Source organism: Pongo pygmaeus, chromosome 7 (assembly GCF_028885625.2).
Source record: "Pongo pygmaeus isolate AG05252 chromosome 7, NHGRI_mPonPyg2-v2.0_pri, whole genome shotgun sequence".
NCBI classification, from domain to species: domain Eukaryota; kingdom Metazoa; phylum Chordata; class Mammalia; order Primates; family Hominidae; genus Pongo; species Pongo pygmaeus.
The window spans coordinates 59,635,277-59,652,734 of record NC_072380.2 but is presented as its reverse complement, the minus strand read 5'-3'; the positions used below and the strand labels follow the sequence as shown (position 1 = coordinate 59,652,734).

Sequence of the window (17,458 nt, the reverse complement as noted above, 5' to 3'; positions counted from 1 at the left end):
ATAGATCTGAAAGGTAAGATAGACTGTAATACAGTAACAGTAGGAGATTTTCACACCTCACAATTAGCAATGCATAGATCATGCAGACAGAAAGTCAACAAGGAAACATGAGACTTAAGCTACACTACAGAACAAATGGACCTAACAGACATATACAGAACATACCATCCAACAGTGGCATAATACATTATTTTAAGCTGCACATGGAACATTCTAAAGGACAGATCATATGTCAAGCCACAAAATAAGTCTTAACAAATTTAAGAAGATGGAAATCATATCAAATATCTTTTCTGACCACAATGGTATAAAACTAGAAATCATTAACAGGAGGATCTTCAGAAAATTCACAAAAACATGGAAGTTAAACACATGCTCTTGAACAACCAATAGGTCAATGAAGATATTAAAAAACAAATTAGGAAGTTTATTGAAACAAATGAAAACTGAAACACAGCATACAAAACCTATGGAATACAGCAAAAGCAGTTTTAAGACAGAAGTTTATAACAATAAACACTGACATCATATGTCTTCTGCAAACAGGAACAGTTTAACTTCTTTTCCAATTAAGATGCCTTGTATTTCTTTCTCTTATTGCTCTTTCTAGGACTTCCAGTATTATGTTGAACAGAAGTGGCAAAATTGGGCATCGTGCGGCTGGGCATGGTGGCTCACACCTGTAATCCCAGCACTTTGGGAGGCCGAGGTGTGTGGATCACCTGAGGTCAGGAGTTCGAGACCAGCCTGGCCAACATGGAGAAACCCCGTCTCTACTAAAAATACAAAACATTAGCCAGGTGTGGTGGCGTGCACCTGTAGTCCCAGCTACTCAGGAGGCTGAGGTGAGAGCCTGGGAAGTTGAGGCTGCAGCGAGCCGTGACTATGCCAATGCACTCCAGGCTGGGTGACAGGTTGAGACTGTCTCAGGAAAAAAAAAAAAGGCAATCTATGAAACTACTAGAAAACAGGAAGAAAAGTCAATGGCATTGGTCTGGGCAATGATTTTTGGAGGATATGACCTCAAAAGTACACTCAACAAAAGCAAAAACAGACAATTTGGATCACATAAAACTAAAAATCTCCTGCACTGCAAAGGAAACAATAAAGAGAGAACTGGCGGGCACGGTGGCTCTCGCCTGTAATCCTAGCACTTTGGGAGGCTGAGGCAGGCAGATCACCTGAGGTTGGGAGTTTATTACCAGCCTGACCAACACTGAGAAACCCCGTCTCTACTAAAAATACAAAATTAGCAGAACATGGTGGCACATGCCTGTAATCCCAGCTACTTAGGAGGCTGAAGCAGGAGAATCCCTTGAACCCAGGAGGCAGAGCTTGCAGTGAGCTAAGATCACGCCATTGCACTCCAGCCTGGGCAACAAGAGCGAAACTCCACCAAAAAAAAAAAAAAAAAAAGAGCGAGAACATACAGAATGGTTCACTATACTCGTAAACTATATATCTGATAAAGGGTTAATAACCAAAATATATAAGGAACTCCATTCAATACCAAGGAACTCCATTCAAAACCCCATGTAAAAATGGGTAAAAGATCTGAATAGACATTTCTCAAAAGATATACAAATGGCCAAGAGGTATCTGAAAAAAATTCTCAACATCACTAATCATGAAAGAAATGCAAAAAAAACCCACATGAGGTATCACCTCACTCCCATTAAAATGGCTATGATCAAAAGGATGAAAGATGAGGCCAAGCGCAGTGGCTCACGCCTGTAATCCCAGCACTTTGGGAGGCCAAGGCAGGTGGATCACCTGAGGTCAGGAGTTCGAGACCAGCCTAGCCTGGCCAACATGGTGAAACCATGTCTCTACTAACAATATGAAAATTAGCCAGGCATGGTGGCAGGTGCCTGTAATCCCAGCTACTCGGGAGGCTAAGACAGGAGAATCGCTTGAACCTGGAGGCGGAGGTTGCAGTGAACTGACATCTCGCCACTGCACTCCAGCCTAGGCGACAGAGCGAGACTCTGTCTCAATTAAAAAAAAAAAAAAAAAAGGCTGGGCACGGCGGCTCACGCCTGTAATCCCAGTACTTTGGGAGGCCAAGGCGGGCAGATCACCTGAGACTGGGAGTTCGAGAGCAGCCTCACCAACATGGAGAAACCCTGTCTCTACTAAAAATACAAAATTAGCCGGGGGTGGTGGTGCGTGGCTGTAATCCCAGCTACTCGGGAGGCTGAGGCAGGAGAATTGCTTGAACCCAGGAGGCGGAGGTTGCAATGAGCCAAGATCACGCCATTGCACTCCAGCCTGGGCAACAAGAGCCAAACTCCGTCTCAAAAAAAAAAAAAGATGAAAGATAACAAGTGTTGGTGAGTATGTGGTGATAAAGGATAATCTAAGCACGCTGTTGGTGGGAATGTGAATTAGTACAACCATATGGAGAAAGAGAGTATGGAGGTTCCCCAAAAACCTAAAAATAGAGCTACCATATGATCCAGCAATCCTGCTACTGCATATATAGCCAAAGAAAATAAAATCAGTATGTCAAAGAGAGGCCTGCACTCCCATTTTATTGCAGCACTACTCAAAATATGCAAGATATAGAACCAACCTAAGGATCCATCAACCAACCAATGGATAGGCTGAGCGCAGTGGCTCACGCCTGTAATCCCCGCACTTTGGGAGGCCGAGGCGGATGGATTGCTCGAGGTCAGGAGTTTGAGACCAACCTGACCAACATGGTGAAACCCCATCTCTACTAAAATACAAAAATTAGCCGGGCTTGGCGGCGGGTGCCAGTAATCCCACCTACTAGGGAGCCCGAGGCAGGAGAATTGCTTGAACCCAGGAGGTGGAGGTTGCAGTGAGCTGAGAACACGCCACTGCACTCCAGCCTGGGTGACAGAGTGAGACTCCGTCTCAAAAAAAAAAAAACACAGACAAATGGATAAAGAACATGAGGTATACGTATACAGTGGGACACTGTTCCAATCATAAAAAAGAAGGAAATTCTCTCATTTCCAACAACATGGATGAATCTGGAGAACATTATGTTAAGTGATATAACACAGGCACAGAAAGACAAATACATATTATCTCACTCATATATGGAGTCAAAATTGATCTCACAGAAGTAGACAGGAGATGGCGGTTACCAGAGGTTAGGATGGTTGGGGTTACGGGGGTGGGGATTGGGAAGATGTTAGACAAAGGATACGTAATTACAGTCAGGAGGAACAAGTTCAAGAGCACTACTGTATAGCATGGTGACTAGTTAACGACATACTGTATTCTTGAAAAATACACAGTAGATATTAAGTATTCTCACCACAAAAATGATTAACTATGTGAGATAATGTATTTGGCAATTAGCTAGATTTAACCATTCCACAATGTACATATAATGTACTTCAAAACATTAGCAAGCATTGTTCAAATTTTTTTTTTTGACATAGTGTCTTGCTCTGTCGCCCAGGCAGGAGTGCAGTGACACGATCACAGCTCACTGCAGCCTCAATCTCCCAGGCTCAAGCCATACTCCACCTCAGCCTCCCAAGTAGCTGGGACTGCAGGTGCATATCACCACACCCAGCTAATTTTTGTATTTTTTGTAGAGATGGGATTTTCTTGTATTGCCCAGGCTGGTCTTGAACTCCTAGGCTCAAGTAATCCACCCACCTCGACCTCCCAAAGTGCTGGGACTACAGGTGGAAGCCACTGCACCCAGCCTCAAGCTACTCTTGACAAGCCTTTTTTTTTTTTTTTTTGGACATAGAGTCTTGCTCTGTCACTCAGGCTGGAGTGCAGTGGCACAATCTCAGCTCACTGCAAGCTCCGCCTCCCAGGTTCACGCCATTCTACTGCCTCAGCCTCCCAAGTAGCTAGGACTATAGGCGCCTGCCACCACGCCCGGCTAGTTTTTTTGTATTTTTGGTAGAGACGGGGTTTCACCGTGTTAGCCAGGATGGTCTCGATCTCCTGACCTCGTGAACCACCCGCCTCGGCCTCCCAAAGTGCTGGGATTACAGGCGTGAGCCACCATACCCAGCCAACAAGCTTTTTTTAACGAAATAAAACATTTTAATTCTTAATATATGATACTTTAAATTATGACATACTAAATATTAATTTTACTGGTTTCATTTTCCTGCACATTTCTTTTTTTTTTTTTTGAGGCGGAGTCTCTGTTGCCCAGGCTGGAGTGCAGTGGAGTGATCTCGGCTCACTGCAAGCTCCGCCTCCCAGGTTCACGCCATTCTCCTGCCTCAGCATCCCGAGTAGCTGGGAGTACAGGCGCCTGCCACCACACCCGGCTAATTTTTTGTATTTTTAGTAGAGATGGGGTTTCACTGTGTTAGCCAGGATGGTCTCGATCTCCTGACCTCGTGATCCACCCACCTCAGCCTCCCAAAGTGCTGGGATTACAGGCGTGAGCCACCGTGCCTGGCCCTTTCCTGCATATTTCTAAACAGGGAGAGTTCTTAATGTTTTGACATTTTTGAAGGTCTCAGAATAACCGTAATTTTCCCAATTATTAAGATTGCTTTGAGTAGTTTTTTGCATGGCCATTTTTACCTCTGCAAACTGCTGTTCAAAGGACTGCCTGTACAGTGGGGTTGTACCATATTATCAAAAGCGTATGTTTATCAAGAGAATTCAGGCTCCCAAATGACCTAGAAAAATCAACCAGGCCAGTTATGGAAGCCTCAAGAGGGAAATACACTAGACTACCACAGTTCAGCTCTTCTATTGTTTAGTTCCCAAGTTCTAGGTTACGATTTAAACTATGTAATTCTCTTCTATTACCACACCCAAGTTCTGTCCATATCCAAGTATCTTCATCTAAAGAGGAAAACAAGATCATGTTGTCCAATCTTTTCACAGATGGGATGGGAAAAGCAATGTTTAGTGATTAACTGACATGCCCATGGTGGCACGGTAGTCTATCAGGGGCAGGAGGGAACTCAGAACACTGCTAAACTAGTTCTTCCAGTATATACAATGCTACCCACTTCTGAAGAAGGCAACTAGTAGGTTATATTTTGGTTTTGTTTTCTGCCTACATAGCAGAAAACATATAATCAATTTTTTCTGAGTTTCTCATTACTCAAAAACATTTTCCAGGCATCTACAGTCAAAGAGACTAGAGCTTCACTGTACCACTAATATTACCTAAGTGATAAATGTAAAACGTTTCATGTGGGCCGGGCGCAGTGGCTCATGCCTGTAATCCCAGCACTTTGGGAGGCCGAGGCAGGTGGATCACGAGGTCAGGAGATCGAGACCATCCTGGCTAACACGGTGAAACCCCGCTTCTACTAAAAATACAAAAAAAATTAGCCAGGCGTGGTGGCGGGCACCTGTAGTCTCAGCTACTCCGGAGGCTGAGGCCGGAGAATGCCGTGAACCCGGGAGGCGGTGCTTGCAGTGAGCCAAGATCACGCCACTGCACTCCAGCCTGGGCCACAGAGCGAGACTTCGTCTCAAAAAAAAAAAAAAAATTTCACGTCACAGTGTAATGTGGTATCCGGGATGAAGTCCTAGGACAGCAAAGTACATTAAAGAAAAACTAAGGAAATCTGAACTTTAGTTAATAATAAATGTGTCAATATTGGTTCCTTAATTGTGACAAGCGTACCATACCAATATAAGAAATTAACAGTGAAGCCGGACGCGGTGGCTCACGCCTGTGATCCCAGCACTTTGGGAGGCCAAGACGGGCGGATCATGAGGCCAGGAGTTTGAGACCAGCCTGGCCAACATGATGAAACCCTGTCTCTACTAAAAATACAAAAAAATTATCCGGGTGTGACAGCACACGCCTGTAATCCCAGCTACTCGGGAGGCTGAGTCAGGAGAATCGCTTGAACCCAGGAGGCAGAGGTTGCAGTGAGCCCAGATCACGCCACTGCACTCCAGCCTGGGCGACAGAGCAAGACTCCATCTTGGAAGAAAAAAAAAAGGAAATTAACAGGGAAAACTGAATGTGAGGTGCACGGAAACTTTCCGTACTATCTTCACAACTTTTCTGTAAAACTAAAACTATTGTGTTTTTTAAAACTATTGCACATACTTTTTTTTTTTTTTTTTTTTTGAGATGGAGTCTCATTCTTCTTACCCAGGCTGGAATGCAATGGCATGCTCTCGGCTCACCACAACCTCTGCCTCCCAGGTTCAAGAGATTCTCCTGCCTCAGCCTTCCAAGTAGGTGGAATTACAGGCATATGCCACCATGCCCGGATAATTTTGTATTTTTAGTAGAGACAGGGTTTCTCCATGTTGGTCCGGCTGGTCTCAACCTCCCAACCTCAGGTAATCCGCCCGCCTCGGCCTCCCAAAGTGCTGGGATTACAGGTGTGAGCCACCCCACCTGGCCTGCACATACTTTTCTATCCAAACTAATTGTTATTATTAATGCTGGAATCTAATAATATTTTGAATCATGAGTACTAAACAGTATCAAATTTCTATTCCCGAGAGTAGCTTCTTAACCTTTGTCCTGTGAAATACTCTTGAAGTGCATGGGTAACTCTGTCTCTTGGAAAAAGAGAACCTAGCTGGTGAGGGCTATGTTCCTTTCATCCATGAGAAGGATCTAAGAGTCTGAAACAAGGATTGTGCTACAAAGGGAAGTGTGAAAGGGAGTAATTAAGATTCATGTTCTGAGAAATATTCCAAATTCAGAGTTCTTCATAATGGAGAGCGCATCAGACTAAGGGTAAAAGACCTGGATTCTAGTCTTGCCTGTACTAATAACCACCTATATATAGCCTTTTACTTGTTTGAGCCTCAGTTTTCTCATCTGCAAAATAAGAAGACCAGATGGGATGGCCAAAAATGTTTCTGCTTAAAAGTCTCCGTCTGGCCAGGCACAGTGGCTCAAACCTGTAATCCTAACCTCAGGCCTAGGGCAGGAGGATAACTTGAGTCCAGGAGTTCAGACTACACTGGATAACACACGGAGACCCTGTCTCTACAAATAATTTAAAAATTAGCCAGGTGTGGCAATGCGTGCCTGTGCTCGCAGCTACTAGGGAGGCTGAGGTAGGAGGATCACCTGACCCCAGCAGGTCGAGGATGCAGTGAGCCACGATCTCATGCCACTGCATTCCAACCTGGGCAACAGAGTGAGACTCCGTCTCAAAAAGTCTCAGTCTAATTAAAAGCTTTTTCCTTCCAAAATTCTCTCCTAGTAAAAGGAAGGGTTAAAGGGGCTAAGGTATATGATGCACACTGAACTAAAGATCAAAACATATCTGTCAGGGGTTTTTCTTTTTGGCCTCTTAAACAACTGTTATCGAGATACTTTGGCTTAAATAAAAAACACGTGTATTAGACTAGGCTCAGTGGTTCATGCCTGTAATCCCAGAACTTTGGGAGGCCAGGGCGGAGATTACCTGAGGTTAGCAGTTTGAGACCAGCCTGGCCAACATGGTGAAACCCCCTCTCTACTAAAAAAAAATATATACAATAAATTAGCTGGGCGTGGTGGTGCATGCCTGTAATCCCAGCTACCCAGAATGCTGAGGCACAATTGCTTAAACCCAGGAGAAAGAGGCTGCAGTCAGCCGATATTGTACCATTGCACTCCAGCCTGAGCAACAAGGCGAGACTCTGTTTCAAACAAACACGTGCATTACATCCATGTAGCTCATCTACTTTTAAATTTTAAGCTGTATCATGCTGCTTTCACAAATACACAGGCACTATTTACTTCCCATGTTACCAAAAAGCAAACAAAAGTATAGCTAATAGTAAAATTAAAACTAATTAGTAGGCTGGGGGTGGTGGCTCACACCTGTAATCCTAGCACTTTGGGAGGCCGAGGTGGGCGGATCGCCTGGGGTCAGGAGTTTGAGACCATACTAAAAAAAAAAAAAAAAAAAAAACACACACAAAAATATATACATATACAAAAAAATTTGCTGGGCATGGTGGCATGCGCCTGTAATCCCAGCTACTCAGGAGGCTGAGGCAGAGGAATTGCTTGAACCAGGGAGGTGGAAGTTGCAGTGAGCCGAGATCATGCTATTGCACTCCAGCCTGGGCGAAGAAGCGAGACTCAGTCTCAAAAAAAAAAAAAAAAAAAAAAAAAAACAACACAGGCGCAGTGGCTCACACCTGTAATCCTAGCAATTTGGGAGGCCGGATCCCGAGGTCAAGAGATCAAGACCATCCTGGCCAACGTAGTGAAACCCCGTCTCTACTAAATATACAAAAAATTAGCTGGGCATGGTGGCACGCACCTGTAGTCCCAGCTACTCAGGAGACTGAGGCAGGAGAATCGCTTGAGCCCAGGAGCCGAGATCGCGCCACTGCACTCCAGCCTGGATGACAGAGCAAGACTCCATCTCAAAAAAAAAAAAAAACTGGTAGATGGGAACAGTGGCTCACCCCTGTAATCCAGCACTTTGGGAGGCTGAGGCTGCTGGATCACCTGAGGTGAGGAGGGTGCAGTGAGCTAAGATCATGCCACTGTACTCCAGCCTGGGCAACGCAGCAAGACTCCATCTCAAAAAAAAAAAAAAAAAAAATTACAGACTCCCTATGTACAATATGCTAATAATTTATCAGTAATCTTTATAATTTATATTCAACTTCCAAAACAACTAAAAGTGATTAACAAAAAGTATTTGCCATTAATATCATCTAACCTTTGGTCTTTTCAAAATATTAACATTCACTCATATATAGTGTTATGAAAAAATTGTGTTTAATAATGCAACCCACAAAAGGAAAATGAAAAGTATTAAATTAAAATGCATTATTTTATTACTAAATTTTCAAAAATCTATAAGAGGTCCTAAGCACAACTGTTAGAAAGATATGGCCCCGTTAACGAGCACACAGATTAGATTTCAGCAAGCACAGTAAAGTCGTAACACTAAAATTCCACTTTTAAAATAATCCTTGCCTTACTAGCTAGCTCTGACCCAAATATGTATACTACTCCAACACTAGAACTGCTAAAGATCTTAAAACCTATGACACCTGTATGTAATAAAGACGTAAAAAACACTACTTAATTAAAATGTATGCAGAATGTAGCCTGAGGATTACTCTAAAGCAACAATTACAACATATATTCAAAGCCTTCCATTTCAGTACACATAGATTTGAAAATTCATTTTATTATGCAATGATGGCATAAACTATTAAATCACACTGCTCTATAATCTAGTTTCAACGAAGTCTAGAAAAAGGCAGATGAGGCCGAGCGCGGTGGCTCACGCCTGTAATTCCAGCACTCTGGGAGGCCAAGGTGGGCGGATCACCTGAGGTCAGGAGTTCGAGACCAGTCTGGACAACATGGCAAAACCCCGTCTCTACTAAAAATACAAAAATTAGCCGGGCCTGGTGGCACGCTCCTGTAATCCCAGCTACTTGGGAAGCTGAGGCAGGAGAATCGCTTGAACCTGGGAGATGGAGGCTGCAGTGAGCCGAGATCACACCACTGCATTCCAGCTGGGCAACAGGGTGAGCCTCTGACTCAAAAAAAAAAAAAAAAAAAAAAAAAAAAGAAAAGAAAAGAAAAAGGCAGATCATACGGGTTAACATTTTTAAATGTAAACTAAAACTTAACATTTTTAACATTTTTGAAATGGTCTAATGTCTAAAACCTCAACGTTAATACTTAATTGTGTGCTCACAGGAAACCAAACATTGTATTCAGTAGGAAAGAGTTGAACAGCTTATCTAAGAAACCACTTGTTCTTCAATTAGCTTTCATCTTGCTCTGGTCTTTTATTTTGTTTGCACTGCAGTTTTCCTCATAAATAATAAAAAGATAACGCGTATTCAGTCAGGTAAGAATGATCCTCTCTCTCTTACTTTAAGGAGCAATCGTCCTCTACTCCCCAACCCATGTCAAGGAGAGTCCAAGGCAATGGGACCCCTACTCTGATCCAGGACACCTCTTGGCCTGACCCACCTTCGGTGCCGGAGGTTGACACCCGCCCACCTTGGGCCTCCTCGCCTCCCTCCCGTAGAGCCTTCAGCCTACAACTCGGACCCGCGCCCGCCGGACCCTACGGGGGCGCCCGAGCGGGAGCCACCCCGCCCCCAGCCCGCCGGCGCGCGGCCGACGCGCGAGCACGACCCGCCAACCCGATGGCCGCCGGGGCCTCGGCGCCGGTCCCACCCGGTCCCAGGCTACGCTCTGCGGAGAGCGCGGCATTCAGAACAGCGCACTCGGGCTTCTCCCGCACGGTCAGCGCTCGGGCGCCAGCAGCAGACGGAAGGGCAGAGCCGGGTCGGAGCGGAAAATCAGGCAGCCCGGCCCGGGAACCGACCTGTGGAGACCGCCATCTTCTCCTGCAGCCCGACGCAGCCGCCCGCACGCACGCACGAACCGTCGCGCGTCACTTCCGGGAGCGCACCGCCCTGCGCGCGTCACAGCGGACTCCGCCCCCGGCAGGCGCGGGGCTACGCAAGCCGAGACAGCTCGCACGTGGGCCGAGGGGTCGCGGGGCCTCGCTGCCGTTTCCGCAATTCACTTGTGAATCCGCTCTCAAAATGAAACGCTACAGTATAAGTTCATGAGGGCCTGGCGCGGTGGCTCAGGTCTGTAATCCCAGCACTTTGGGAGGCCGAGGCGATCGGATCACCCGAAGTCAGGAGTTCGAAACCAGCCTGGCCAACATGGCGAAACCCCGTCTCTACTAAAAATACAAAAATTCGCCGGGCGTGGTGTCGCGCGCCTGTAATCCCAGCTGTTTGGCAGGCTGAGGCACGAGAATCGCTTGAACCGGGGAGGCGGAGGTTGCAATGAGCCGCGATTGCACCACTGCACTCCAAGCCTGGGCAACAGAGCGAGACTCCGCCTCAAAAAAAATAAATAAAAATAAGTGGGCATTGACAGATTTGCGTTGATAAACGATTCAAAAGAGTTGGACAATAAATTTGAACAGCTAGGGATGCTGGGGTGGGAGGGTCACTTGAGCCCAAGAAGTGAGGCTGCAGTGAGAAGAAATCGCTGCACTCCAGCCTGGGCAACAGAGGGAGACTCCGTTTCAAAAAAAAAAAAAGAAAGAAAGAAAAAGGAAAGTAATACAGGCTGAGCGCCGAAGCTCACTTCTGTAATCCTAACACTTTGGGAGGCTGAGGCAGGAGGATCGCTTGAGCCCAAGACTTTGAGACCAGCCTGGACAACATAGTGATACCTAGTCTCTACATAAAACTGAAAAAACAAAAAAAAAAAAAGATTTTTCACATCCCTTGTAAGTTGTGTTCCTAGGTACTTTTATTCTCTTTGTAGCAATTGTGAATGGGAGTTCACTCATGATTTGGCTCTCTGTTTGTCTGTTATTAGTGTATAGGAATGCTTGTGATTTTTGCACATTGATTTTGTATCCTGAGACTGCTGAAGTTGCTTATCAGCTTAAGGAGATTTGGGGCTGAGACTATGAGGTTTTCTTAATATACAATCATGTCATCTGCAAACAGAGACAATTTGACTTCCACTTTTCCTAATTGAATACCCTTTATTTCTTTCTCTTGCCTGATTGCCCTAGCCAGAACTTCCAATACTATGTTGAATAAGAGTGGTGAGAGAGGGCATCTTTGTCTTGTGCTGGCTTTCAAAGGGAATGCTTCTGGCCGGGCGTGGATCCCAGCACTTTGGGAGGCAGAGGCAGGCGGATCACGAGGTCAGGAGATCGAGACCATCCTGGCTAACACAGTGAAACCCTGTCTCTACTAAAAAAAAAAAAAATACAAAAAATTAACCAGGCGTGGTGGCAGGCCCCTGTAGTCCCAGCTACTCGGGAGGCTGAGGCAGGAGAATGGCGTGAACCCGGGAGGCGGAGCTTGCAGTGAACCGAGATGGCGACACTGCACTCCACTCCAGCCTAGGGGACAGAGCAAGACTCCATCTCAAAATAAAAGAAAAAAAAAGGAATCCTTCCTTCCAGTTTTCGCCCATTCAGTATGATATTGGCTGTGGGTTTGTCATAAATAGCTCTTATTATTTTGAGATACATTCCATCAATGCCTAGTTTATTGAGAGTTTTTAGCATGAAGGGCTGTTGAATTTTGTCTAGGCCTTTCCTGCATCTATTGAGATAATCATGTGGTTTTTGTCATTGGTTCTGTTTGTGTGATGGATTACGTTTATTGATTTGCATATATTGAAGCAGCCTTGCATCCCAGGGATGAAGCCAACTTGATCATGGTGGATAAGCTTTTTTGATGTGCTGCTGGATTCAGTTTGCCAGAATTTTATTGAGTATTTTCGCATCAATGTTCATCAGGGATATTGAGCCCACGTAGCCAAGTCAATCGTAAGCAAAAGGAACAAAGCTGGAGGCATCACACTACCTACCTGACTTCAAACTATACTAGAAGGCTACAGTAAAAAAAATAGCCTAGTACTGGTACCAAAACAGATTTATGGATCAATGGAACAGAACAGAGGCCTCAGAAATAACTCCACATATCTACAACCATCTGATCTTTGACAAACCTGACAAAAACAAGCAATGGGGAAAGGATTCCTTATTTAATAAATGGTGTTGGGAAAACTGGGTAGCCATATGCAGAAAGCTGGAACTGGATCCCTTCCTTACACCTTATACAAAAATTAACTCAAGATGGATTAAAGACTTAAACGTAAGACCTAAAACCATAAAAACCCTAGAAGAAAACCTAGGCAATACCATTCAGGACGTAGGCATGGGCAAAGACTTCATAACTAAAACACCAAAAGCAATGGCAACACAAGCCAAAATTGACAAATGGAATCTGATTAAACTAAAGAGCTTCTGCACAGCAAAAGAAACTATCATGAGAGTGAACAGGCAACCTATAGAATGGGAGAAAATTTTTGCTATCTATCCATCTGACAAAGGGCTAATATATAGACTCTACAAAGAACTTAAACAGATTTACAAGAAAAAAATAAGTCCATCAAAAAGTGGGCAAAGGATATGAACAGACACTTCTCAAATGAAGACATTCATGCAGCCAACAAACATGAAAAAAAGCTCATCATCACTGGTCATTAGAGAAATGCAAATAAAAACCACAATGAGCTACCATCTCACGCCAGTTAGAATGGTGAACATTAAAAAGTCAGGAAATAACAGATGCTGGAGAGGATGTGCAGAAATAGGAATGCTTTTACACTGTTGGTGGGAGTGTAAATTAGTTCAACCATTATGGAAGACAGTGTGGCGATTCCTCAAGGATCTAGAACTAGAAATACCATTTGACCCAGCAATCCCATTACTGGGTATATACCCAAAGCATTATAAATCATTCTACTATAAAGACACATGCACATGTATATTTATTGTGGCACTATTCACAATAGCAGATTTGGAACCAACCCAAATGCCCATCAGTGATAGACTGCATAAAGAAAATGTGGCAAATATACACCATGGAATACTATGCAGCCATAAATAAGGATGAGTTCATGTCCTTTGCAGGGACATGGATCATGCCGGAAACTGTCATTCTCAGCAAACTATCACAAGAACAGAAAACCAAACTCCTCATGTTCTCACTCATAAGTGGGAGTGGAACAGTGAGAACACATGGACACAGGGAGGGGAACATCACACACTGGGGCCTGTCAGGGGTTGGGGGCTAGGGGAGGGATAGCATTAGGAGAAATACCTAATGTAGATGACAGATTGATGGGTGTAGCAAACCACCATGGCATGTGTATACCTATGTAACAAACCTGCATGTTCTGCCCCTGTTCCCCAAAACTTGAATTAAAAAAAAAAAGGAGAAAAAGTAGTTAAGAGAAAAAAAAAAGCTGGCATTCTGGTTCGTGCCTGTAGCCTCAACTACTCAGGAGGATGAGATGGGAGGATCACTTGAGCCAGGAGGTTAAGGCTTCAGTGAGTTATGATGGCACCACTGTAATACAGCCTGGGCAACAGAATGAGACACTGTCTTAAAAAAAAAAAAAAAAGCAGGGGGCCAGGTGCGGTGGCTCATGCCTGTAATCCCAACACTTTGGGAGGCCAAGGCAGGTGGATCACGAGGTCGGGAATTCAATACCAGCCTGGTCAAAATGGTGAAACCCTCTCTCTACTAAAAATACAAAAATGAGCCAGGTATGGTGGTGGCCACCTGTAATCCCAGCTACTTGGGAGGCTGAGGCAGAGAATTGCTTGAACCCAAGAGGCGGAGGTTGCAGTGAGCTGAGATCACGCCACTGCACTCCAGCCTGGATGACAAGAGCGAGACTCTGTCTCAAAAAAAAAAAAAAAAAAAAAAAGAAGAGAAAATAAAGGAGAATCATAATATAGTATGCTTATCTACTGTCAAGCCACTCTAACTTGACAAGCCACAATGAGACTGTTTTTCTCACGAAGGGACCTGACAAAATAACCTAACTGAAATTTCTTACCAGTGTAGAGAAAAACTCTAATATTATCATCAAATTATTAAACGTTCCCCAAGTTTGTCTGCTGACTTCTAGTGACCTCAGCATTACATACTTAGCAACAGCCTCTAGCTGACCTATCCTGAATATCAATACTTCTTAAACACCGCATTTATTATGTCCTTACTGATTGAGAAAAGCTGCATTCGCTTCCTTTTGCCTACCACCAGATTGGTGGTAAGTCTCATATTGATTGCCAATAATGATTATCTGAAGAGCCATTTCTAAGACCATGTCCAAGCTCAGCAGAAAAAAAGTCTTGTCATCCCATGTTGATGTAACTACCAGAAGGAGTTATAGCAGGAAATGGTCTATTTACCAACCTGGCCAAGGATGCCAAGCCCAAACACCACGGCCTGATTTTCACAACCTACCAGAACCCAGCCTCCACTGACGTCTCCTGAATGATTTCCCATCTCTCTCCAGTGGATGCCCACACTCAGCCAAGCCGCCTTTCAGGTGCACTATTGCCATTGCCCTGGTTGTTTCTCCACCTGAGATACTGCATCTCTCCTCCACCTTTCAACATCCTGTCCTTCCTTAAGGCCAAATTGAAATCCCACTTCTCTGAATCCTTTCCTGATTTATTTTTGTTGTCTTTTCATTAAACTGATCTGCTCTTTTAGTCTGTACTAAGAAGTTAGTACAGCAAAAAAACTAATATGTTCTCTCTGTAACATGAAAATCAGATCCATTTTAATCCACTTGACTTTTTAACCCTCAGAGTTGTGGGGCCTCAATAGCCAAGACATTCATGGACCCTCCCACTAGCAGGAAGCTCAGTACCTGCGATCAAAGCACACTCACACACATGCACACACAAAAAAAACCATTATGCGCCCTGGGAACATTGTTGCCTTGACATTTTCATGCTATCTCCCCTGTAATTTAAATTTGGAGCTGGGCTTCTTTCTCTTGTTGGGGACAAAGTTCAACCACTTAAAGTGTTTGGTCTAAAGCTTACTCTTCTCCACTTTCATTAGGTTTTCCCTGTTTACGGTGCCATCCAATTATGGAATTTGATGGTTAATTCCCAGTGCTTATCCCACTTGACCTGCCAGCAGCTTCTACAGCAATCAACAATTCTGTTATCTGAGAACTAAATTCTCTCTCTCTCTCTCTTTTTTTTTTTTTTTTTTTGAGACAGAGTCTTGCTCTGTCGCCCAGGCTGGAGTGCAGTGGCGCAATCTCGGCTCACTGCAACCTCCGCCTCCCGAGTTCAAGCGATTCTCCTGCCTCAGCCTCCCAAGTAGCTGGGACTACAGGCGTGCGCCATCATGCCCAGCTAATTTTTGTATTTTTAGCAGAGACGGGGATTCACCATGTTGGCCGGGATGGTCTCGATCTCTTGACCTCATGATTCGCCTTCCTCGGCCTCCCAAAGTGCTGGGATTACAGGCGTGAGCCACTGCGCCTGGCCAATTCTCTTTTTTTTTAACGACATGATATTTTGAAATACGTATACATTACGGAATGGCTAAATTAAGCTAATTAACATATGCATTATCATACATATCATATTCTGGTAAGAACACTTAAAATCTATTCTCAGCCATTTGCAAGAACACAGTACGTTGTTATTAACTATAGATCTGAATTTATTCCTCCTATCTAACTGAAATTTTGTATCCTTTGACCAACATCTCCCCAATCCCCCCACACCCTGATAACCACTGTTTCTCCTTTCCTTTACTTTTTCCTTTCCCCTCCCCTCCCCTCTCCTCCCTTCTCTCCTCTCAGTTTCACTATATTGCCCAGGCTAGTCTCCAACTCCTGAGGTCAAGCAATCTGCCCACCTCAGCTTCCCAAAGTGCTAGGATTACAGGTGTGAGCCACCATGCCTGGCCTCTATTCCTTACTTTTGAGTTGAAATTATTTTATATTCCACAAGTAAGTGAGATAATGTAATATTTATCTTTCTGTGCCTGGCTTATTTCACTTTAATATAAGGTCCTCCAGGTTCACCCACATTGTCACAAATGACAGTGTTTCTTTCTTTTTAAGGCTGAGTAGTATTCTACTGTGTACATATATGCCACATTATCTTTATCCATTCATCCACTGATGGACACAAGTCAATTCCGTATCTTGAGGCTATTGTGAATAATGTTTGCAGTGGTTTGAATGAGTCCCCCAAAGATCAAGTGTGGGAAACTTAATCCCCAATGCAACAATGTTAACAGGTACGACCTTTAATTAATTATTAGATCATAAGCCTCTGCTTCTTTTTGGAATGTCTTTTTGGATCTGTTGCCCTTTTTTTTTTTTCTGAGTCGGAGTTTCGCTCTTGTTGCCCAGGCTGGCATGCAATGGTGCAATCTCAGCTCACTGCAACCTCCACCTCCTGGGTTCAAGCAATTCTCCTGCCTCAGCCTCCCAAGCAGCTGGGATTACAGGCACGCGCCACCACGTCCGGCTCATTTTGTATTTTTAGTAGAGATGAGATTTCACTATGTTGGTCAGGCTGGTCTCAAACTCCTGACCTCAAGTGATCCACCTGCCTTGGCCTCCCACAGTGCTGGGATTACAGGCATGAGCCACTGTGCTGAGCCTGTTTCCCATTTTTAAATCAGGTTATTTGCTTTCTTGCTTTTCAGTTGTTTGAGTTCCTTATATATTTTTGATATTAAGCTCTTTTCAGATGTATGGTTTGCAAATATTTTCTCCCATTCTGTGGGTTGTTTCTTCTGGAGGGCCAATTTTTCACTTGGCCTCAAAGTTACCACACTTTCATAGTGTTTTTTTGTTTTGTTTTGTTTTGTTTTGTTTTGTTTTTGAGACAGGGTCTTACTCTGTTGTGATCCTTCACTTCAGCCTCCTGAGTAGCTGGGACTACAGACACATGCCACAGTGCCTGGTTAATTTGTTGTATTTTTTGTAGAGACAGGTTTCACCATGTTGCCCAGGCTCATCTCAAACTCTTGAGCTCAAGTGATCCACCCACCTCAGTCTCCCAAAGTGCTAGGATTACAGGCATGTCCTAGGTTTTAAAGGTAGTAGGTTTGGTCAGGAGGCAGGAGCAAGAGGAAAATGTGGATAACAGCCTTAATTGTATTTTCCATGGGAAGGAACAGGAAAGGGATGATAAGCAGG

At 44.2% G+C, this 17,458-nt stretch overlaps 1 protein-coding gene across 3 annotated transcripts in view; it reads right to left on the bottom strand.

Moving 5' to 3' along the window:
• The window catches only part of UBE2V2 (ubiquitin conjugating enzyme E2 V2), a 62,574-nt gene that overhangs the window by 41,237 nt on the left and 3,879 nt on the right, over positions 1–17,458 (bottom strand). Inside the window, exon 1 of one of the 3 annotated variants that reach the window (XM_054498121.2) lies at positions 10,257–11,657. The exons of 1 other annotated variant lie outside the window; for it this stretch is intronic. In XM_054498121.2, coding sequence (XP_054354096.1) covers positions 10,257–10,272 — 16 coding nt within the window. In that variant the 5' untranslated portion in view covers positions 10,273–11,657. Of the gene's footprint in view, positions 1–10,256; positions 11,658–17,458 lie in introns of those variants that run through there. One more of the 3 variants, XM_063668765.1, reaches the window with a different exon arrangement.